The sequence below is a fragment of the Tasmannia lanceolata genome, unplaced genomic scaffold (assembly GCF_043159265.1).
Source record: "Tasmannia lanceolata isolate RefF3 unplaced genomic scaffold, GAP_Taslan_0.1 ptg000013l, whole genome shotgun sequence".
Lineage (NCBI taxonomy): Eukaryota > Viridiplantae > Streptophyta > Magnoliopsida > Canellales > Winteraceae > Tasmannia > Tasmannia lanceolata.
This window is the reverse complement of record NW_027518690.1, coordinates 43756584-43781392: the sequence shown is the minus strand read 5'-3', so window position 1 is coordinate 43781392 and position 24809 is coordinate 43756584. Positions and strand designations below refer to the sequence as shown.

The 24809-nt window shown below is 38.4% G+C and overlaps 1 protein-coding gene across 1 annotated transcript; it reads left to right on the top strand.

Annotated features, from left to right (window-relative positions):
• Window positions 1-20426: 20426 nt before the first annotated feature.
• Window positions 20427-24806, top strand: LOC143890193 (GDSL esterase/lipase LTL1-like). Its single transcript, XM_077394773.1, has 5 exons — window positions 20427-20804; window positions 21177-21304; window positions 21417-21659; window positions 22321-22573; window positions 24303-24806. The coding sequence occupies exons 1-5, from the start codon at window positions 20567-20569 to the stop codon at window positions 24542-24544; spliced, it is 1104 nt and encodes a 367-aa protein (XP_077250888.1). The 5' UTR covers window positions 20427-20566; the 3' UTR covers window positions 24545-24806.
• The last annotated feature ends 3 nt before the right edge of the window (window positions 24807-24809 follow it).

Here is a 24809-nt window from a genome sequence, read left to right as displayed (position 1 = left end):
TAGACAAAAGAGTCGCACTGCGTAAGATGTCATTTTCCTTACCTTCCGTAGTCATTGTTGGACTCACAATCGCTTCTCGAGATCTAAAACAAACAGGGCCTTAGAAATATCATAGGACTGAAGTTAATTTTCATTGCAATCCAAAATTTCAGCCATCTACAAAGTCTAAGGGGCCTCTCTGGATACATCTTAAAATTATTTAGATATTAGAAATGTTACGGGTACTCATACTCGGACTTCCTAAGAGGGCATAGTTTCCCATTTGAAAATAAGATTAGCATAAACTAACTTCAAACCATGTGTGTTTTGGATTTTGAGAACCGATTGTGAGTCCAAAATTGATTATTAGACTCAAATTTTGAAGGCATCTAAAGAAGGCGTAAAGCTTTCTTTCAAGATCAAAATTATTGAAAAGGAAATTCATACTATTACAGCTTAAAATGGCTATTGATCTTTGCTTTCGTTAAAGTCATATTTGGATTGCAAGAAAAAAAAATTTCTCGAATTTTTTTCTTTCCACGAATTAAAAGGAATTAATATGGCTATGGTTATTTTAAAGGGATATCTTCAATCTGAAGGTCCCTCAAAATAAAAATTGAATTGGGTTGGTTAAAATTATCATTTTTCATGTGTAATAAAATTAGGAAGGTTTAGAAATGTTTTTCCTTTTCAAGCTTTTCCAGAAAATTCCTGCAATCCTAAGGGGCCGTTTGGATACATGGATTTTAGAATCCGGGATTTCTTCAAAATTGTAGCCATGGTTTTAAATTTCGATGAAATTTCGGATTTCGCTGAGGACCGAAGCGAAAAGGTACCGAAACCGAAATTCCCGGATTTCTACAATCTCTATTAAAATAATAATTTTTTATTGCGTTAACTAATTTTGAACAAAATTACTGAAATTTTGGTAATTTCGATTGAAATTTCTTCCCTAAAATCAGGGATTTTGTTCGTCAGTACCAAATTTCACCCAAAATTTCAGGATTTCAGTTGAAATTTCGGTTTTGGATAACCCCAAAATTTTAGCCGAAACCGAAATTTAAAACCATGATTGTAACTAAGCGACAAGAGAAGAAGCGGACCAGCCGTCGTTTTTTACTCGTTTGTTACTTCTCGCCCTTCTTTCCGTCAACAAGAGAGTAGCAAATCCTCCCATATTTTTAGGTTTTAGAAATCTTAGGATGCATGAGAGATATTTAAAACCTGAATTTCTCACTTAAAAACAACTTGATCATGGACCCTCTTTTACACTGTTTCCGAACTAAAACCCTGGATTCTAAAATCCGCGTATCCAAACCGCCACTAAGAGTTCTATGATAAGCGTCAGATGGACATCCCTTACGGTATTATGGTGGCCCACAATGTTGACGGTTCTGATTACCACGACCCCACTCGAGCAAGTGATACTAACTTTTCTCTTTCGAAATTATCACACCGAACGTGAACGTCTGACATTTTGACATTCACTTGAGTCGCGTGATTTTTACTCTCAGTGGTAGTTCAGTAAATTCAAGGCACCTGAATGGCGGTTTCGAATAAACCCAGGGTATCCACGGTGGACACATTTACAGAGGCGTGGTTTACGTTAGTAAACGTCAACGAGACTTTGATAGTGTACGCCCCGGGTACCGAATCCGTCGAATTTGATTATGTCATTGGTGGTGGTGGTGGACTATTGCGGGGACTGATATTTCACGCCCCCCCCCCCCCCCCCCCTGGCGCCCCAAAAGGAATCGGTAACTTTTATACTATTGGAGTTAACGGTTGCTTCTCCACCCCTCCATAAAAGTTAACGAAAACTGTTATCCAATAGGTGGTTGGTCTCGAAGGCGGACCTACAAATAATATCTTAGATTTTGGGAAGTGATATATTAGCCCCAATTTTCAATCCTGGGCCACCGCCTCTGTTGTATTTATGAATTATGACCAGGGCGGAGCCAGGAATTTACACTAGGGGCCGGACTAATTGACACTTGCCTACATTGGTCATTGGGGGGCCGTGGACTAGTCATGCATGTAAAGCCATCCACATTTAAAGGGATTTTACAAGTCAGTGGGAGGCCATGGCCCTCCTCATGCTATATGTGCCTCCGCCCCTGTTTATGACTATACTCGAGTTGATCGTCGGGTGTTAGAGATATTCGACTTCTTGCCTCATTAATTATTGCTTTTTGTATGTACTTGCAACCTCAACGTGGAGAAACAAATTAAGCCTCAACCATTGACCTACAGGTTCAATCGCTTCCCTTGCTAGAGTTTCAAAATTAAAAAAGAAAAAAAAACAAACTTTACTTTAACTGGATTTGTTCTATAGGTTTGTATTTGTATATCCTTAAGCTCTGAAGAGATGGGTATCTAACTCAGGTTAGGATGTGATCATACCAGCACAAATGCAAGGACCCAAATTACCCTGTCTTAACACTTGCTACGTTCTCATTCCATTGCCATGTACTAGAGCGGCCTGTGTTCCAAGTAACAATTTACATCAATGAGGAGGATGATCCAAAACTTTAGATGAGAATTCAAATGTCTGGATGATTACTAGGATCTTCTTCAAATGTGGTTCTTATTAGTCTTGCTAAAGAGCTGGATGTCACTAGAATACTTTCAAAATAAGAAATAGGGCAATGATATTTTCACTCCCCCTGCAGTAAGCATCCGCTCCCCTTTTGAAGTGATCTGACGTTAAAAAGTGTTAAAGTTGCCCACTGTTCACGTTGTTAGGGGTGCGAATGCGTACGGCAGGGGGAGTGAAAATATCATCGCCCTAAGAAATATTGATTAGTAATGATAGCATATGATTTTTTTTTAGGGAAATGATATATTCACCCCTTTCTTTCCGGGACCACCCCTCTTAACGGTAAAATGTGCAGTCGGGAATGTCCTGGAAAAACGACACCTCACTTTTTTATATTAATTAATATATGTGAGTACAAAATGTCTGCCCAATCTAGATCGGAGCGTTTGCCACAAAGTGGAATTACCACTTGAAACCAAACAAATGTTGGAAAATCTTAATTACATTGACCCCTAAGTCACCCCTGAGCCGAAAAAACAATGAATTGGATTTGTCTACATATTTGGGGTTTTCACTTGAGAGAAAGCAATCTTCTAGATAGGTTGGTCACTGGTTTGGCTAAATATCTAGTGTTTTCAAGTACAATTTTGTTCATATATTATTTTATCTAAGGATAGAGGTTGACATGAACAAAGCACAGGAAACCCCATGTCGAATTATCCCATTAGGATTTTGGTTAGCCATAGCTTCATTGCTTGGATCACTTATTAGATTTAAAATGAAAATATAATAATACAAATATTAAGCAAGCTGCTAAATAAGCTATCTGAGCAGCTGCGCAGGAACACTTTACTCATATTAATTTAATAAACAACAATAATAGAACCCTACGTAAGCTCAAATGTGCCCTTCTTACCCTCCAATAATGTTTAGGAACAAAGAATTCAGGAAAAGAATTTGCAAGGAATGGAAACAGAACAGCATACAGTAAAAGCACACCAAATTGTTCGAAATAACATAAATGTTGGGGCAAAAAACAAGCAGAACAATAAAATCAGTCTCTTGCAAATGACAAAAAGACTAACTAACAGCACTAGTCATTTCAGATGTCGTATGAGAAGTGACTTGCTTTTAAATATTTTACTCATTAGGAATATAATCTGGTATATGAACCACACGTTTTTGGTAGTGGGACCCATCACTTGTTAATCAGTCAAGCAGACATACTTGGGTGGCCCCGAACACTTCCTACTAGGTTATGGGCTCCACTCATCACCACCATCGAATCATGATCGGAAGATGATGATGAATCTATACACCAAACATCCAGAGTATACACTTGACAATGGAGAATGGGTCGACTTTGATTAGTTGCTTAGTAAAGCACCAGACACCTTTAGATTATTTCAAGGCTAAAAAATGCATGGAAATCTATCACAGGTTATGATTTGATTGAAAAAGCAACCACAACATTCTTTTGTGGCTACACTCTGTCACTCACTCCCTCTCTTCTATGCTCTCACAGTCCTATTTGAGTATTTTCCTCAATGTGTTAGCAAAAGGTTTGAGCCGTGGGCCCAGGGAAATATAATGAAATGGAGCAATGATCGGCACTCCCTTGTTTTTATAATGACAATCTTACTTTACTAAAACAAAATTTAATTAGATGTTGACAACTTCTTTGGAATCCAAAATTCTACCATCCATCAACAACTAAATAGACCCTGTTTGTTTGAGATTGTGACAAACCGATGGTGAAGGCCCCAACCGATTATTGGCCCAAAATTATGGTTGGGGCCGTCACAATCGGTTGTCACAATCTGAAACGAAATGGGCCTTAGAAATGTACAGATTAAAGAATAGATTGGCAGTATTTAATGGAGTGTGGATATCATTTTTCCAAAGGGTCTTTTAATTGAAAGAAATGTGGACGTTCATACTTTCTCATCAAGAAATTGCAAAAGGATTTCACCTTTTTATTTCCTTTTTTTATATAAAAAATAGAAATAACAAACTCTCCATTAGGCCTTGATTGGATTGCAAGAATTTTCTGGGGAAGTTTGGAAAAGAAACTTTTCCAAAATTTCATGTTTTTTCATCTGGATTATACACCAAGTGATGGTGTTCAGATTTATACATCTAATAGCTTCTTATTTCAATGTTTTTAAATAAGCCCCAGAGATTTATTTAATGCATTTCTATGATTCAAATATGGTATCGATGTGACATATCAAGGACCCCTCAATTTGGGGTATCAACATATTCCAATAATAGTAATATGTTAACATTGCCGACACCGAACGCTACATTACTTACTGTGACATTGAACATGTTTGGCCGCCATGAAAAAATATTCCATGGAATATTAACGGGTCCAGCGTGAGTGATGGGAAGAGAAGGGGAGACTTGAGAGTGTGAGGGCAGCACAAAAAGCCCCATGAAAGTAAAAACAAAAACCCAATTTGAAATGGGATTTTTTCCACTGTTTTTAGGGATTTTTCTCGGGTGCTATTACCCTGTTCTACCCAATTGTGCCCTCTCCGGTCTCTCTCCCTCCTCCTCAGCTCATCTTTCCAGATTGAGCCGACAAATATTCCATGAAATAAATTTTCATGGTTGCCAAACATATCCTAAAGAGGAATGATCTAGTGGAATTAATTACACCGAATTAGGGTGGAAACAAACTCAGGATGGCCCACCTGCTAAGTCAATTGGATCCATGTCTAATTGGTTTCGGGTGGTGGTCCCGACATATGACAACCTTTCGATTAAGATCCGACCATCCGAATTTTCAGTTTTAGCGATGGACCCGAATCATTCCTCTAAGTATCCCATTTGTTTTATAGCTCAAAAACAAATATAGAATAGTGAATAAGAGAGATCCTCACAAACTTATCACTTTGTAAGGGATTTTGGTCTTTCCATGCACAACTTTTGTACATTACATTGAATTTGGAACAGGGGGGATGCTTTTAAAAAATTGTGATTGATGCCCCACTTCTAAAAAAATTAGCAGAATGATTAAACCAAGCCACCAAACTTTTGGACCAAGCTTAAGCAAAGACAAGAAAAAGCTTGTCCATTTTCTCTTGTTCTTATATTAGGTTTACACCATCTCATTAGGTTGGTATACTGACCATCATATCATGAGATGCATTCCCTCTTGATGTAGAATGATTAAGCTTGGGAATTAAATGATTAAGATTGATTTAGGGACTTTGCCTATAAAGGGGTTGTTCTCCCAGGGGATAGAAATGTTAGTGAACATGGAGGAGGATTTTGGATTACATGATAAAAGAAAGAAATAACACAATATCCATATATGATCCAATCATAAACATGGTTCTCTAGCGTATGCCTCCATGATACAACAACTCCGCTTCAGAGAAGTGTACTAAAACAGTCTGGCAGTAGCTTACAAAGACACCTATGTTTTTCTTGAGTGTATGTACTAATATTTATAGGAACTAAAGAGGAGCATTGGAGAGACACACCGATTACGTCCGCTCTTACCAGCAGGAGAATTGAGAATGGTTGCCTAAGACATGCTAACTTTTTTATTTTCATAATTTTCACCAACTAATTGGGAAATACTTTACAAATTATGATTTCATAGGAAAATATCCCTAGAATTTGTCATTCTATTTTCTAATTTTCGCACTTTTGATGGCTTGCGTGGGCCATGCGATTTATGATTGGTAAGCCCTGATTAGTGGAAGCAGCGGGACCCACATCATTCCATTAGGGTTTCAGGTGTCATTAGTGTTACTATTGTTTATACCAGAAGGAATGGTTGCAGCTCACCTGCCTCTTTCTTCTCTAACAACTCGGGCAAGAAATCAAAGTGATAATTTCCTTTGTTGCAAAAAATATAAGACGAGACACAGACTCTTTCATCTCTTGCTTAGGATGTGATGAAGATGGATGAAAATTTCAATGCTAATGAAAGGGCCAAATGATTGTTCATAGAAATGTTCTTGCAACATAATTTAGGTGGGGGTGGAGAGTTGCTTTCCTATGTTCAATTTGTGAAATTTTGAAGGAGAGACTTCAAAATTATTCCAAACCTCATTATATCCAGAGTCTCTGTTGTATGATTATTTTCTGGTTATAGGGATTAGTCTTTTTCTATACCACTTGTTCTAGAAGTGCCCGGATTGACCGTTTGGATACATGGATTTTATAATCCACGTATTGCAAAATCCAGGTTTTAGCTTATACAATCTAGTTTTTAGCTTATAAAATCCAAGTTTTAGCTAGAAAAATCCTACATTTTACAATCCAAGGAAATTATCAAAAGTCCATTATGAATAAAAAGAAATGAACGCTGAATTGAGATGAATGTTGGGATTTGTAAATTGTATTTTTATTTTTTATTTTTTGCATAGTGAATAAACTATTGTAGCGGCCAAAACCCACTGCCAATGACACCCTTCAATCGTCCACTGATGAAGACATAGAAAAATTCAATATCTTGCACAAATAATATGAAGAAAATATACATGCCAAATAATCACTACCGTAAAGGAAGCAAAATAAATAAATCACAAGCAACTACAAGAAGATAAAAATATACGTGGTTCACTAGAGTGGCTACATCCACTAACAAGACAACACACAATCCATTATTTAGAACCAAATAATACAATGTTAACTCAATATTGGTAAAAGCCACCCAAAAAACCTTTTCTCTAACCTTCAATGCAACCACAAAGTAACTCCCAAATCTCTACACCGAATGTGAGGAAAAATCCTTTGGAAAATCCTTTAACACTATTGTTGGGTTGCAAAGAAGAAAGCCAATGAAGAAGAAGAATGGAAGAAGAGGAACACACCTTGAGTAACCAAAAAGAAGAACGTTACTTTTGCTTCACCACAAAATGTTATTTAAAAACATTACTTTAATGATCCTATGGATCTTTGGCATTGAAAATGAAGAAAAACTTGAAATTGAACGAGATGGGTTTGTAGTAACTTGTGCCATGACTTGTCCTGCGAGTGTGAGGAAAAATCCTTTGGAAAATCCTTTAACCTTCGAGTAACACTCTCAAAGCCACTCTCTGCTCCCCTTTTTCAAAACCGTTTTATCTTACCCTCTTACCAACCGTGAAAAGAGAAGAAAGGAAAACAGCCCACATAAAGTTCCAAGTGGGACTCCCTAAAAACACAAAAAATTGAAGGTGATTAGTTTTAGCAACCATGGTGCAAATAATTTTGTAATTTTATCCCTGTATCTAAGTTATATACCGGTAGTAGAGTTAAAAACCGACGCAATATCAGCCGCTAAACCTCTTTAACGTCGCCTTTTATTGGAATGGCCTTATATCCTTTGGCTATTGAGTTTTGGCGACTGTTTGATCTTAACCAAAGGGTGTTTTTCTTGTAGTGCATGTAACTGGTTAGAAAGAGTATTTTGTAGTTGAGTTTATTCCGGTCAATATTCTTGTGGGCGATGAGTTCAAATTGTATAAGAAAGTGGGCATCTGCTGATTGTTTGGGTAAGGTTGAAAGTCTTTGGAAGCATCATTTTTATTCATAATGGACGGAAAATCTCGTACCAGTTACGTAAATGGTACAAGGAACAGGGCGAAATGTTCGGGACAGAAGTTTGTTATCTTCTGGTTTGTTTCATCCAAAATCAATTCAAAAATCTGGAAAAAATGCAGATTCGTCATATTTACTGTTTTTTTCCTTATTTTAGCCTCACTTTACTAATAGTTTTATAGCTGTTAATTTGAAAAGTATTTAGGGCCCGTTTGGATGCCGAAAAGATTTTGATTTGGATTTCTCACATTTGCAGCCCTTTTTTGTGATTTGGATCTGGATCAAATCCTTTGATTTCCAAATCACCGACTGACAGTGAAAAAAAATCAGATTTCCAAATATGCTGTGAAAATAAGTAATTGGAAATTCACAGATCGGGCAGTTTCCTTCACCTTCTTTGCTCCTCAACCTCTCCCCTCCAGAAAGTACGCCCTTCCCCCTCTGTCTCCCTCAACATGAGCTTGCGGATCTATTCATTTTGTATTCAAAACTCAATTCCAAATCGAAATACAAAATATGAGGTATCCAAACGGGCTCTTAATGGCTTCCGTACAATGAAAAGATCACTTAATTTATGTATACAACCCAATTGCATTTTAGGTGCAATCTATGTCCAAAGTATGAAAAAGGGCCCTCCCTTCAAATTGAAATGACGCGAATTGGACTTGAATTAAGTGCAATTGAGATGTACAGTCCAAATTATCCACAATTATATATATAAGCATATATTATCGGACTCTTATAAGTTTTAAAGTCAAATTTTTAAGTTTTAACGTCTTTGTTTGCCTTTACTTTTTGCATTATTTGAATCAAATTTCAATAGTCATATGCTCCCAATGTAACCTTCATAGCCTTGAATTTCCTTTTTCCGATTTCGAAAATGTCACAAATTCACAGCGTCTCCATTTTCTTGTATGAAGAATTTTATCTTCTAGTAGAAAGAAAACGGTGTGGTGGGAGAAGCTTGCTTGTATTCCTGAGATAATCTCTCTTAGAATATACATAGAGAAAAAGCAAAAGCTCTCCTCCCTGTACTTTATTGGAAAGCCTATTCCTATAGAAATTTGGTTTAGCACTGATTTTACATAGGACGGGTGAGACCTACCATTTTGCACCCTAATGTTATTGATGGTATGGGGCCACCGTTTTACAACTCACTTTTTTATGGGGTGGGGCCTACCATTTTTCAAATCAGATTTTGATGGAGTGGGGCCAACCATTCACCCAAGCCAATGCATTAGAGTGGGGCCCACCATTTGTAATGTTCTTTTTTAGTAACGGTGGTGATCGAATATTATGGATCGGATGGTGGTGCAAGAATTGAGTCGTGTAAACCCACTTTTTTGCTATTCCTAACTAGTGCAGCTTGTGCAAGGTGGCATGGGAGTGAAGAGTGTGTTCTTCCTCATCTTGCAATGGCTGCAGTGAGCACACCTTCCATGTGAGCAGGTGGAGTGAGCACCCTCATCTCCAAACACTCCCCACATACTTTCATCCATCATCTTCACCATTCTCTTCTCATTTCCTCTCCCCTATCATATCCATTTTGTAATTGGTATTTAAGAATAGCGAGACAGTCGATGCGACGAATGAAAATGCTGTTCGTTTTTTGTTTTTCATCAATGTGATTGTGATTTTGAGTTTTACGGTCTGATTTATTCAACTTACAAGAAAGAGATCATCCAGCTCTTACACTATTTCACATATCATGTTTTCATGAGGGTACGGTGGGCCCATAAAAATGCCCTCAATCTTATTTTATAGAGTAGTGAATACCTGAGGCAAGTTTACAAAAATATAAAAAAGGCCTATTACTTCCTCTGTCGTGATGGTTTGGAGCATTTCTTAAACCTTTGAGGTTGAGGTTTCGAGGAATGGTGCAGGCAAGCCTATCTAAAAAAATGTACACAAAGATATAGAGTTCAGTCTATCTTATGTGATTGAGCCATTTTGAATCTCGTCAAAGGATAGTGGATCTTGCAATTTCCTTAACCGGAAGTCTGGCTGTGAAAAAAAAAAACACACACACACACACACTCTCTCTGTGGATTAGAGACGGAGAGATCAAACAAAGAATAGGGGAAATCCGGGAAGAGTGACGGAGTAAGATTTCTAATAAAATCTATGTGTTCAAATCCGTGTGACTCAAGTGACCATGGATTTTCATATTTGAGCAAAGCTCTAGTTTTTCTCTTTTGATTTTTTATTTTGGGTTGGTGAGATGTTGCTTGTACACAATATTACGTCTAGATATTTTTTTCGAATCCCTCTTGTCTCCATCAATAACAATCAGCTATGCAAGGTAACCGGCCACCATCTCACTAATTAGGGTCAGACTCATCAACATGATTCATCTTCTTCCAAAGTTCCGAATGCACATGCTCATTAAGTTTGAAAATGATTTAAAATAAAAATATTATTTATAAATATAATTAGAAAATCATATGCACGTGGGTGTGTGTAATATGTGATGGGAATTTGTGGCATGATTAAGATTGTAGTTAGCCATTATATTCACATCGTTGATATCTAAACGAAGACTGTTGTGCAACGTAGAGGGTAGGGCAGTTCGATACCTAACAGTAGCTCTGTTTGAATGCATTTAGAGTAGTTGGGTGATTAGAATGAAGGGAGGAGACAGAAATTTAAAATCCCTGGAACTTACTTGGGGTTATCCGTTGTATGATTACAGTTAAAAGGAAAAGTAGAGAAGGATTGAATAAAAATTGGAAAAAAAAAGGGCAGTGATAAATCGACTCCCTATGTGTCTTTCTCTCCCCTCTGGGTTAGAGAGAGAAAGAGGAGAGAGATAGAGACATGAGGGGTCGATTTAAGATATATGGGAGTCGATTTATCACTCCCCCAAAAAAAATGAAAAAGTAACAGAAATAGGGAAAAGACATCTGTATCCCCGTCCCTATAAAAAACAAAATGTTTCACTCCCCCTCCATTATGTGCACGCTCTCCTTATAAAGTGATTTGACGTGAAAAGTGGGCAATTTTATGTCAAATCAAGTCATGAGGGGAGTGGGCAAGTAATGCAGAGGGTGGCGGGGGTGCGTGGGGTGGTTTGAAAATATCATCATCCAATGTAAAATTCCATTTTCATTTTTTTTTCTTTTTCTGCATTTCGTTTCTCCCATTATTTATCTTCTTCCTTTGCCTGCCCTGGTTACTAGATTTATCTTGGATTTACCCATCGAGAAAGTGGGCTGAGAAATCCGACTAAATTCGAACAAATCCTGGGAGTCACCAAATCTGATAGGAATTTTCAGGGATGAGTCCGGGCTGCCACGTTAGCCGGGAGGATGCAGACTTAGGGACACATAATCAGGATCCATGGACAGTTGGACACGTAACCAGGATCCATGGACACATTTCAGGACCCTATCCTAGGATCCTAAATTATTACCGATCTCGGATCTATACAACCAAAAAAAGCTTTTATTATACTATTTTACGAAAGGGAAATGATATCATCACAACCGAATTTTGATGGTCGCCCTCCTCACATTATTAAAAAGTACGGTATGGCCCGCACCATAGGATGATCCAAACCGTCCATTAGATGGGCCACAGCCTAAATAAATAGGTTGTGCCCCAAAAATCATTTCCATAGGTTGATCCTAACCCTCCGATCTATAGAAGGTTAGGATCAACCTATAAAATTGATTTTTGGGGTACAACCTATTTAGGCTGTGGCCCATCTAATGGACGGTTTGGATCATCCTATGGTGCGGGCCGTACCGTACTTTTGTAATAAAGTAAGGAGTGAGATCATCAAATATGGTAGTGGTGATATCGTCTCCTTTACGAAAATACTCTTTACTCTTTTAGGGCTATTTTAGTAAATATAAGCCATATGCATGTTTTTTGGAACAATTCCTATTTTTAGTAATTTTCCCTTCATCTCTCTCAAAGCTCAGTCACCCTCATCTCTTTCTTCTCTAACCTTTGTCCTCAAGTCCCTAGTCCACTGCGTTGCCATGAATGCGGCCTACAGCTCACCCTTGTAGCTACAAGCAAGGTTTTAAATTTCAACCGAAATCCAAAATTTCGTGTTTCGGTCGATAACGAAACCGAAATCGATGATACCCGAAACTGTAGTTTATTTTGGGCGAAATTTCAAAATTTCGGTCGCCCCGAAATTTTGTTTATCCTGAAATTTCATCTGAAATTTAAGGGATTTCAACCAAAAATATGAATTTTTTATAATTATTTAATATTATACCGAAATTTCAGCCAAAATTACCGAAATTTTGGTTGAAATTACCGAAATTTCGGTTGAAATAAATTAGGAGTGAAAATAGCCTTGGAGTAGATTACGACCGATTTTGGTTTAGGTGAGGACCGAAACGCAATCCAAAACTGAAATTTGAAACCTTCCCTACCAGTCACGTTTGCATTCGTACTTTTTTGGAAATTTTAACTGTGTAAAATGTCAGTAGGACCTATTAGGACCACTCCGATGGAAGGTCCGATTTGAAATGGATTGTGACGGAGACGTAGGGTGTAGGATCTGAAGAACACTCTAAATCTGATCTGACTAATAAGAAATTTGAATGGATCGTGACCGAGACACAGGTGGATCTGATCCGAAGTGGATCCGTGACACCCCTAATGCTGACAGGCTACGAACATCTTCCGATTCTGCTGATATTTGACATTTGTAAATGACAACCAGACACTGTACAGTGCTGATGTGGCAACTCAAAACCCCTGAAAAACCATGGAGGTTGTTACCAGGCGTAAGGAGTTTACTACATAGATATAATGCAGGTTTCTGATGTGTAGATATTGATTGCTTTTTATTTCCAATTTGCACAGCCCTGTCTCTCGCAATGTACATTGCGCATGCAGATCACAAGCGTGCCATGCTGCCATGCTTTCACAGCCGTTGAATGTCGTGCGTGTTGTGCACACCTTGTTTTTTGGTACTATGAAGTTTTCATCTCAAAGAAAGTGGAATGATTAACAGTCATGTCATTTTATCCTTAGAAGTGCATATCATTTAGGGAAAATGACCAAATGAAATGACTTTCTACTGACTATGACATATGAAGAGGGGAGACTTGGAAATAACCAATCTATAGTGATGGTGACTGGTTTGCAAGGGTTTAGGACAAAAATACCCTCATTTTTAAAATACCGTCACCTCTCTCTCTCTCTCTCTCTCTCTCTCTCTCTCATGGGATGATCCCAACCATCAATTAGAGGGTCACAATTCCTCTCTCTTTCTCTCTCATGGGATGATCCCAACAGTCCATTAGAGGACTCTCTCTCTCTCTCGTGGGATGATCCCAACCGTCCATTAGAGGGCCCCAATGCCCCCTCTCTCTCATGGGATGATCCCAACCGTCCATTAAAGGGCCACAATGCCCCCTCTCTCTCATGGGATGATCCCAACCGTCTATTAGAGTGCCACAATTCCTCTCTCTTTCTCTCTCATGGGATGATCCCAACAGTCCATTAGAGGGCCACAATGCCCCCCCTTTCTCTCTCTCTCGTGGGATGATCCCAACCGTCCATTAGAGGGCCCCAATGCCCCCCTCTCTCTCATGAGATGATCCCAACCGTCCATTAAAGGGCCACAATGCCCCCTCTCTCTCATGGGATGATCCCAACCGTCTATTAGAGGGTCACAATGCCCCTCTCTCCGTCCATTAGAGGGCCACAATGCCCTCTTTCTCTCATGGGATGATCCCAACCGTCCATTAGAGGGTCACAATGCCCCTCAGGTTCGTGCACCTCTCTTCGGTATCCTCTTATTCTGAGTGAACCTCCTCTCACAGGTTGGTAGTCTCTCCCTTTCAGTTGTTTAAACCCCTAAGTTTTTTAGAAATCTATGGTTTAAAGCCTTAAAGTTTGGTTTAAACCCCTAATTTTCCCCAAATTTTTCACAGATTATTGGTTTAAACCTCCAAATTTGGTTTAGAAATTTAGTTTAGAAAACCCTATATTTTCCCAAATTAGTTGAGAAAACCGTATATTTTGGAAAATCAGTTTAGAAAACTCTATAATTTTCCCAAATCAGTTTAGACTCAAACCAATAAGTTATCTCTCTCTTTCAGTTTGGAAAATCAGCAACTAAAACCCTAATTTTTTTTTAGAAATCTATGGTTTAAAGCCCTAAAGTTTGGTTATGTTTTTTAGAAATATATGGTTTAAAGTCGTAAAGTTTTGTTTGAACCCCTAATTTCTTAGAATTATATGGTTTAGAGCCCTAAAGTTTGGTTTAAACCCCTAATTGCTTCCAATTTTTTCACAATTTTTTTTCGACCCACAATTACGGGCAACTTCTTCCCGCCGATGTATTCAAATGATACCGCATCCTTTACAAAGCCGTCGACATATAAGATAAAAGAAGCTCTTCGTTCTACCGTTCTTCTGTTTATACAAAATTAAATCATTGTCAAAATAACCAATTGAAAAAAAATCATTCCAATTAACAAGTAAAGCAGCCATTTTAGAATTATGCACAACTTCAACCACTACTAAATCTCCATAAAACAACATAAACCACTACTAAGACAATTCGGGCCACTTTTAAACACTCTAGACCACTACTAAGTCATGACAAGGAAATATGAACCACTGCTTACCCTATATAAACCACTTATAAATTCTATAAACCACTGTTAAGCCAATATAAACCACTTATAAACACTCTAAACCATTGGTAATCCTAAATAAACAACTTATAAACACTCTAAAACTACTGGTAAGTCTATATAAACCACTTATAAACACTCTAAACCACTGATAGGGTTATATAAACCACTTATAAACACTATAAACCACTGATAAGCCACTCTAAAACCACTGGTAAGTCTATATAAACCACTTCTTACCCTGTATAAACCATGTATAAACACACTAAACCACTGATAAGCCTACATAAACCACTTATAAACAGTCTAAACCACTGATAGGCTTATATAAACCACTGTTTACCCTATATAAACCAGTTGTAAAAACTCTAAACCACTGATAAACCTATATAAACCACTTACAAACACTATAAACTACTTCTTACCCTGCATAAACCATGTATAAACACTCTAAACCACTGATAAGCCTACATAAACCACTTATAAACAGTCTAAACCACTGATAGGCTTATATAAGCCACTGTTTACCCTATATAAACCAGTTGTAAACACTCTAAACCACTGATAAGCTTATATAACCCACTTATAAACACTATAAACTACTTCTTACCCTGTATAAACCAATGATAAACACTCTAAATCACTGATAAGCCTACATAAACCACTTATAAACACTCTAAATCACTGATAGACTTATATAAACCACTGTTTACCCTATATAAACCAGTTGTAAACACTCTAAACCACTTATAAGCCTATATAAACCACTTATAAACACTATAAACTACTGCTCACCCTGTATAAATCATTTATAAATCCTTATAAACCAATTATAAACACTCTAAACCACTGGTAAGCCTTAATAAATCACTAATTACGATTATAAACCACTACGGAGGATTCTTAATCAAAGAAGCTATATAAACCACTTATAAACACCCACTTCAGTACCGGTTTATGGTAGTGAAATACTGGTTAAACTTAAGAAATTAGTGGTTTACAGAAAAATAACAATGATTATAAAGTATTTAAAGTAATTTAAATAAGATTAAATAGTGATTGAAGGCTTTCTGCAATGGAAGACAGTGGTTTAACATGGAAAACTTTCATTCAAGTTTATAAACATGCCTTATAATGGAAAGAGATGGGAGAGGGGTAAAAATACACAACTTTCCATTAAATGGAAGCTTTCTGCAATTGAATGGTGGTTTCTAGTGAAGATTTTTAAGATTTCCAAATCCAATAACGTTTTTTTCCAATATTTGTTGAAAATGGAGGCGTTGTGCAATGCAATGAAGGGTTAGGAAGGCTTTTACATCTAAAAATGAGGTTTTCAGCAATAGAATGGAGCTTTTGGCATCTAACAGTGGAGGTTTTTGGGTTTTTCATAAGTACGTTTTTTTGGTAGGTGGGAGGAAGAAGAAGAAGAGAGAAAAAGGTGGGTTTTGGGATTTGTTTTTCTCTAAATGTAATCATTTCAAAAAGGTGATTTGAGAGAGAGAGAGAGAGAGAGAGAGAGAGAGAGTCAAGGGCATTTTAGTCATATGCACTCTTGATTGGTGATTTAGAAAACACCCCTCTTGAAATGTCATGGTCAGTAGAAACCCCTTCTATTTGGTCATTTTCCCTATCATTTATTATCTCAACTAAATCTTCAAGCTTTGAAACAGTGTAGTTCAAACTGTTCAATGCTCTGCAGCTAGTACTTCTTGTCAACTTCACCTCTCTTGAATCTTGATAAGGCCAAAGTAGTCCATCATCAATTACATGGAACGAAGTCAAGATCTATAGTACAGGCATTTAGTTCAATTCCCCACCACCCTCCCCCACAAAAAAAACAAAAAATAAAAGAAGTATTTGGGTTCAATGAATATCAATACTTAGATTGTTGTAACAAAAGCAGGGGGTAGTGTGTGTACCGATTTGGTTACTTCCACATTAATGGGATTTGCCTAAAATTTTAAAATTTAGATCCTAGTCTTTCAGCTTTTATTAATTCATGCATGTTTTAAGGTTTACAACAATAATGCCTGATACATATTCACATGCAGAGATGGAGCCAAGGGGGGGGCGAGGGGGCAGTTGCACCCCCCCCCCCCCCCCCCCCCCCCAAGATTTTTGCCTAAAATTTCTGCTACGCTATAATTTCCATACGTAATCTTGCCCGCCCCTGAAAATTTCTGCTACTCTATAATTTCCAAACGTAATCTTGCCCTCCCCCTTGGATTTTGCCAAAATGTTCGCCTCTCTTTAATCTCCAGATGAAATCTTGCCCGCCCACGCCTAGGATATTGCGGAAAAGTCTGTCCATCTTTAATATCCAAACGAAATCCTGTTTTGGAAATGATTTCCTAAGACATCTCTCCTAATCTCTCATTTTCTTAGAAAATTAATTAGGTATTTAAGGGATTTCACCTTGTTTCCAAAAACAGCTATTTTTGTGGCATTTTTAAAGCATTTATGATCTTCATCTCTACAGTTCATTCTAAATTTCAACAACTAATATGTCTAGGCCTCTAGGGTCCAAAAGCAAGATACATTAGGAAGGAAGGGGAGACAAATATCTAAAGGGAGACAAATAAGTGTATAACTGTGTCCATTTTTTCTGGTGTGTGGAATAGAGTCCATTATTTTTTCAAAAAGTAAGTTGGGCCCACTTCATAGGATGATCCAAACTGTTCATTTGTTGGGCCACAACCTCATAGGATCATCTCCATAGGATGACCCTAACCCTCTGATTTGCAGAGGGACTGCATATTATGGGAAATTTTATAAATCCGAGGGTTAGGATCATCCTATCGAGTTGATTTACGGGGTACAACCTCTTTACATAGCGGCCAAATCCAACAGATAAATAGTTTGAATCATCTTATGAAGTGGGCCCACTGTACTTTTTTGAAAAATACTGGACTTTAACCTCAAACACCGTATAAAATCTCCCCTTGTTCTAACCATGAATCCTATTTCCATATTCCAATTTTATTTTATTTTCTTATAAAAAAATGTCATAAAATTGAAGCCCCAGTTGATTATTACAGTACACAAATAATTACTTCCCCCAAAAAAGGAAAAAAAGAAGTATTTATTGAATGTTCTAAGATGGTTTCATTTGTATCAAATGTGTTGAAGCAAAATTTGAACATTTTGGGGTGTACTTCTAGAATGCGACATTGTCGGCAGGCGTCGTGGCCTCTCAAGCCTCATGGTGAAGCAAATTAATTTGATACATTAATGCTTAAGACATTTGGTGCAAATAATTGATAAAGATCACACCACAAATCTCTAGAAATGATGATGTTTGGACAAAGAAATATCTTTATGTCCACAAATGTATTTCTTCTTTTTTATTTTTATTGTCATTAATTTTTTCAAATACTCCCATAGGTGGGATTAGGGCTGCAACTCGAGCCGGGTTTTACCCGACCCGCATCGACCCGACCCGAAAATAGCCTGGGTTGGGTTCAGGTTTCATGGGTTTTGGGTCGAGCCGGGTTGAGCATTCAAAAGTCCACATGAATCTCGAGTCGAGCCGGGTTTGAAGGGGCCCGGCCCGGCCCGGCCCGAGTTACATAAGTTATAGTATGTACATTTTTTTCTATTGTTAGTTAAAAGTTAAAAGTGAAAACCCACGCACTCACTGTTACTGTATGTGAGTGTAATTTCTGCTTCTATGAGTTGAGTTGATTCAAGTGTTTGATTGTAATTACAACATTGTTTGATTCCAGCATTGTTTGATTCAAGTGTGATGTGAGTGTAATTACATCATTGTTTGATTCAAGTGTAATGTGAGTGTAATTTCTGCTTCTATGAGTTGAGTTGCCTTGCCAAACAAGAATTTTCCTTAAAAAATTGCGTCAATGTGAAAAAACCCGACCCGACCCGAACCGACCCGAGATTTATCATGGGTAGGGCCGCGTTTGGGAATCGTGGGTTTTCCGAAAAAAAACCCGACCCGACCCGAGATATTTCTTGGGTAGGGTTGGGTTCTCCAAAACCCGACCCGCCCGACCCGAGTTGCAGCCCTAGGTGGGATCCATAGTTAGATACCGACTTATTTGTGTGAGTGTTTGTGTGTCCGTGTGTGTGTGGCGGGGTGGGCGGTTACGGTGCGTTGTACATACGTACAACCGAAGTATAACCTACATAGCATACTTCAGTTGTACCTACGTACATCGTGCCGATCTAACTATGGATTTTGCATGTTTAGGGCTACTTAACATGAACAAGTGCCACTGTGAACTGTACCAAATTTTTCAGTTTAAGGTTGGGAAGGTATTTAAGTAAAGTTGGGAAATTATCTTATGGGTACTTCATGGAATTGAATAGCCTGAAAAAGATGAGTCGGTTGATTGGTGTCTTCTCTGTTGCGAAAACCCTACCATGATTCATGTCTTCTCTGTTGTGGAAACCCTAGCTTGTTGGTACGTAAGTTTTACATGAATTTGTTTGAGGATTGAGGAGGTGTATTCAGCTACTCCACTTAATATTCAACCCCACAGATTTATGTAGTTGAATTACTTGGGTACGTGCAAAATTTATGAAGCCTTAGCTGAAGCCTTCATAAGTCTTGGCTAGCATGGGAGGTGCAACAAAGATATCATGATGGCTTGCGACTTGTAATGGTAGAGAAACCATTACATGTCAGCTACCCTTCTACACAAAATCCTAAAAGTATACAGAGTGAAAAAGAAAAAAGAAGTAAAAAATAAAGGGTGCCATCTAGGGTTTAAGCTAGAAGATTATTATTGCAAAACCCTAACAAGGAAAAAAATAAATGAATAATAGGGGTGGCATCTAGGGTTTAAGCTAGAAGAAGATTATTATTGCAAAACCCTAATAAGGAAGAAAGAATAAATGTATGATGAGGGTGTTCTCAATGGCATTTGAGTGGGCCTTAATTGCCTTTTCAGGAAGATGTAGGTCCCAATAAATGTCTTTTAGGAAGGAGCATAAAAGTTACTTTCTTTTTCCCCCAATTTGATGTCATGGACCCAGGGCATAGCCCATATGTATTTAGTATTTTTCGGTGGGGAGTTTGGATTAAACATGAGATAGTCACAAGTTGTAGTGGACACGAGGGTCAACACTCAAAAGTCTCATTTATTAAAAAGAAAAAAATAAAGATGCTGGGAAGATAGTAGTTGTTAGTCTCTTTCCTAAAAGACACTTTTATTGCTAAATAAGTCCGGCCGGCCAAATTCCATTAAAATCACTTTGATTGGGTGACACTAGGTCCTTGATCCATTAAGCATAGTTCATGGTTAATTTTGCCTTAAAACCTTTGATATTTATAGTCTTTTATCTTACGCATGAGTCGTCTGATCGGCACGGATCAATACCATGTGGGTAGTCTCATTATGTTCCGCATGATCAACGGTCTTGATTACACAAGACATGATCATCAAGATGCTATGGATTTCCCATGAACCTCAAGCTCCTAGCTATTCATGGGAGATGGGTGAGAACAAAATTAAGTTTCAGTCATTCATGGAGCTGTACGTTTTTGTAGTTACTCATGTGACAAAGGACCAAACCGTGGCCCACATCTTTCTTACTGCCTTGGAAAAGGGCCATTAAGTTGAGGAATTGAAGGCCACCGATTTGTTGAGTAGTGCAATTTTGGAGAAAGACATTTCACAGCTCACATTTGCAAGAGAGAACAGCCACCTCAAATGAATTAAATGAATAAGAAACAAATCTGCTTCAAAGTGAGCCTATGAGGCTGTTCTCTCATGCAAAATTCTGGTGCAAAATGGCTTTCCATAAAATTTCCTAGCATATCCCATTTGGGTCACATGTAACCTTATATAAAGCCCCCTAACTAAGGCTTTATAGGTGAACCCAAGGGTGTTCTAGAGAAAAAGTAGTCTTCCACCCTACTTCCAAAACCACCATGGATCGCCTCTCTGTCCTCCTTGCTTCTCTGATATCTTTAACTACATTGGCCACCCTAGGGCCCTCTGTGGAGGCTCGGGCTTTCTTCGTCTTTGGTGATTCGCTAGTAGACAGTGGCAACAATGACTACTTGGTCACAACAGCTCGAGCGGACTCACCTCCATACGGAATTGATTATCCGACGGGCCGGCCCACGGGCCGTTTCTCGAATGGCCTCAACATGGCAGACCTTATCAGTTGGGTGACCTGATCCCATTTTTCTAGGGGTGCAACTCGGATCGAATTTTTCGGAATTCGGGTTGAGTTTTACCAAAAAATTGGGTTCGTATTCGGGTTGATTCCAGTTCATGTTTAGCAAAAGCTCAACCCAACCCGATCCAAGTTGCATCCTTATATTTAAAAAATGATTAGGAAAATGTAGGGGTGCAATTTGGGTCAATTTTTCGGAATTGGGGCTGAGCATTTGCCATAAAATTGGGTTTTGGTTTTTTACCAAGAGCTCAACCCGACCCGACCCAAGTTGCACCCCTACATTTTCCTAATAATTTCTTAATTGCTTTTGTTAGTGTCTCCATTGTAAATTAACTAACTACTGTAACTCACAATAGGTGAAAGCATGGGCACCGAGACCACATTGCCTTACTTGAGCCCACAACTAACAGGATCAAGGCTACTAGTTGGCGCCAACTTCGCCTCGGCCGGAATTGGAATCCTCAATGACACCGGCTCCCAATTCGTAAGCCCAATTAACTTATGGGCCTATGTTAATTCAATTCTACCTCTCTATGCTCCTCTACGAACTGCTTCAAAATTTCGTAAACACAATTAACTTGGATTTGCTTTTGCAGCTAAACATAATTAGGATCTATAAGCAATTAGAGTACTTCGAGCAATACCAACGAAGAGTGAGTGAGCAACTCGGCCCGGACGGGACTCAGAGGCTCGTGAACCAGGCGCTCGTCTTAATTACCCTCGGCGGCAATGACTTTGTTAATAATTACTACTTAGTCCCGTTCTCGGCCAGGTCTCGCCAATTCGCGCTACCTGACTATGTTCGATATCTGATCTCAGAGTACAGAAGAGTTCTATTGGTAAATTTTTCTGTTCCCCACATATCACATTTTCTATGTGATTTCTTCATAGTTTTTGTTTCAATTAGGGATTGATACATTCGCCCACTTTTGCTCCATGGGCCATCATTCCCTTTAATTAAGATGATACTTGATATTTCCAACCACTTTTCCAGCAATACAACACGTTCACATATCATTTTATTTTGTGTTTCAATGGAATGATATCAGCACAACCATGTTTTGATAAATGCATTAACTCAGCTTGCCTTTTATATTTAGATTGGCTTGGGAGAACCTTTAACAGTTCTTTAAATAAGAGACAAGAATATGGTTGTCCTGATATCATTTCCCTTTCAATGATAATTTGTGCTTGTAGATATCTGATGGGTTAGACTATGAAAGTCGATTCTCATGCATGAAAGATACTTAACATGGTGAAGATGATAATTCCACCCCATTTTATTTCTCTTTTCCTGGAAATGATGCCTATTTTGAGATAAAGACAAATATAAGGGGTGAAAAACTGAAAAATGAAATTACCATTTGGACAATAAAAAACAAAAGGGGGTGGAAATATCATTTCCCTTAAAATTGGATTAAAATTAACGTCTTATGATTGTTGAAATTAGTTTAAGACAATGATCTAAGAGTTTTATTTGTGTTTGTGATTGTGTTTCAGAGGATGTACGAATTGGGCGCTCGAAGGGTTCTGGTGACCGGAACCGGGCCCATGGGTTGTGTTCCGGCCGAGCTAGCCATGCGAAGCCGGGACGGCAACTGTGCCCCTGAATTGCAACGAGCCGCGGGTCTATTTAACCCTCAGCTCAATCAGATGTTGAGTTCTCTAAACAGGCAGATCGGAGGTGACGTCTTCATAGCGGCCAACACCGGGCAAACACATTTTGATTTCATCAGTGCACCACAAGCATTTGGTAAAAAACTTACTCCTTCGTAGTTTAAATGATGATCGAAAGCCTAATTATTAGAGGAAAAAAACTTCGCTCTAGTACAGTTAGGAGGAAGTTCCTCGGCCAGTACCTTCACATATACTCGTGTGCCTGTATTTACTAAAATACCCATAACTCCTATTTCTTAGGAGAGCAACACATGCCATAATTTTACTTGGCCATGTATGTGTACTGAAGGAACTTCCTCCTAACTGTACTGGAGCGAAGTTTTGGTCTTGTTAGAGGCTTGTTTGGGCCATAGAAATAATAAATTGGACATGTAATTGGGGGAAGTGATATATTCGCCCCTTTTCTCCCCCCCCCCCCCCCCCTGGCCACCCCATATAGTGTATTTATGACTACTCTTTCTACAGTACAAGGGTTGGTTCGGGGAAGGAAAGAGGGAAAATAAATCATTTTCTTTAATTGGGTACCATCAGAGGGTGGGCCCAGTGCAAAAATATCATGACGAGTAGAGGTAATTATGTATCCATATGAAGGTGGGCCCAGAGAAAAAATCATTCGGATTCTGGCCCACAAACTGTTGGGAACTATGATTGCCAGTTTGCAACCCTATTACCATGTCCACATGGTCGGGCCCCAATCAGAAACATTTGTACTCTCTCTGAAAAGGGTACTTTGGTCTTCAATTTTGAAGGACGTTTTGTTTTACACCGGGTTTAAGTGGTTCATGGGCTTTTATGATCAAATTTATATTGGGTAGTGATCGAGGTTGTCCTACGCAAGTTGGCCCACCTTGTCATCAAAGGTAAGGCCCAATAGCTCATAAATAAATGTGAACAATCCATGATTGCCCTTCATCTTCTGTTTGTGGAAATGAAGGACTTAATCCATTAAATTTTGGAGATCCCCAAGTACATTATATGGGCTTCATGAGAGACAATGACGGAGATCCATTTGAATCGCATTGTGCCCAATTGAACATTAATGGGCTCACCATCTTTACCTCACACATTATACTATGTACGTGAGATCAGGCCCATTCATCTAGTCGACCTCACCTCGGATAGTTGAAGCCCAAAAAACTCATTAATGACCGTTCAAATTAACGGGCTTTGTACATTGAAATGCGTAGTTTAATGAATCCATAGTGTCAATGGATCCACTTCAAATCGGATCCACTATGTCTTGGTCGCGATCCATTCAGTCTCTTGTTGGTTTTATCCTTTTCAGGGTAGTTTATGGATCCTACTTAGCGCTTAGAGTTAGGGGAGGGAAGAGAAGAAACTATAGATAATGAAGAGAATCATGAAAATGAAAAGTGGGAAGAATGAAATGTTGATTTAACATTTTAGTTGATCCCAAATAATATTGGAACTTACAAGATGGATCTAATAATTAATAGACACGGACTTGATCTAGTTGTTGTGCCCAAATCATGTCCATCAATGTTTGGATACTTTCGGATACATTGGACCATCTGGGTCCATCAAAAAAGTCTTTTTGCCAAAATTAAGGTTTCTACTACCAATTGCCCAAGGCCCATTTATGATTTTTAAGATACGGGCCATCGACATTGGGCTCTTTGGGATGAGCAGCCCAGACCCCATAAGCTTACTAGATCTATGAACAAGCCATATGAAGACTACAATCTACAATACAATTCAAATACAACAAAACCCATTTTGAAACGGAATTTTCCAAGCCCATGTATATCTTATATAAACTATTTTTTGCTGGTTGCACTGGCCAGGTTTTGTGACATCAAAGATTGCTTGCTGTGGGCAAGGGCCCTATAATGGGCTTGGGCTTTGCACACGACTATCAAACCTTTGTCCTAATAGAGATATCTACGCATTCTGGGACCCCTTTCATCCAACGGAGAGAGCAAACCGGTTCATCGTGAGGCAGATCCTGACCGGGTCGACTCTGTACATGAAGCCCATGAACTTGAGCACCATTTTGGCAATTGATTCCAGGACCGAGACTCCTTAAAACTTCAGTTTCTTCTCATTTCTTCCTTTGTTCTTCATCTCTACTTTCTGGTTCAAATGTGAAAATGAAATTGTGTATGGGCAGGTTTCAGTCAAAGTCATGTTTAGTTTGAAGGTTCTTAAGGTTATTTGTCAAGTGTAATAATAAGATGTTTGTTAGTTAGTGTAATATCTGTTTAGACACATTGTAATAATGCTTATGTTTGAAGGTTCTTAAGGTTATTTGTCAAGTGTAATAAGATGTTTGTTAGTTAGTGTAATATCTG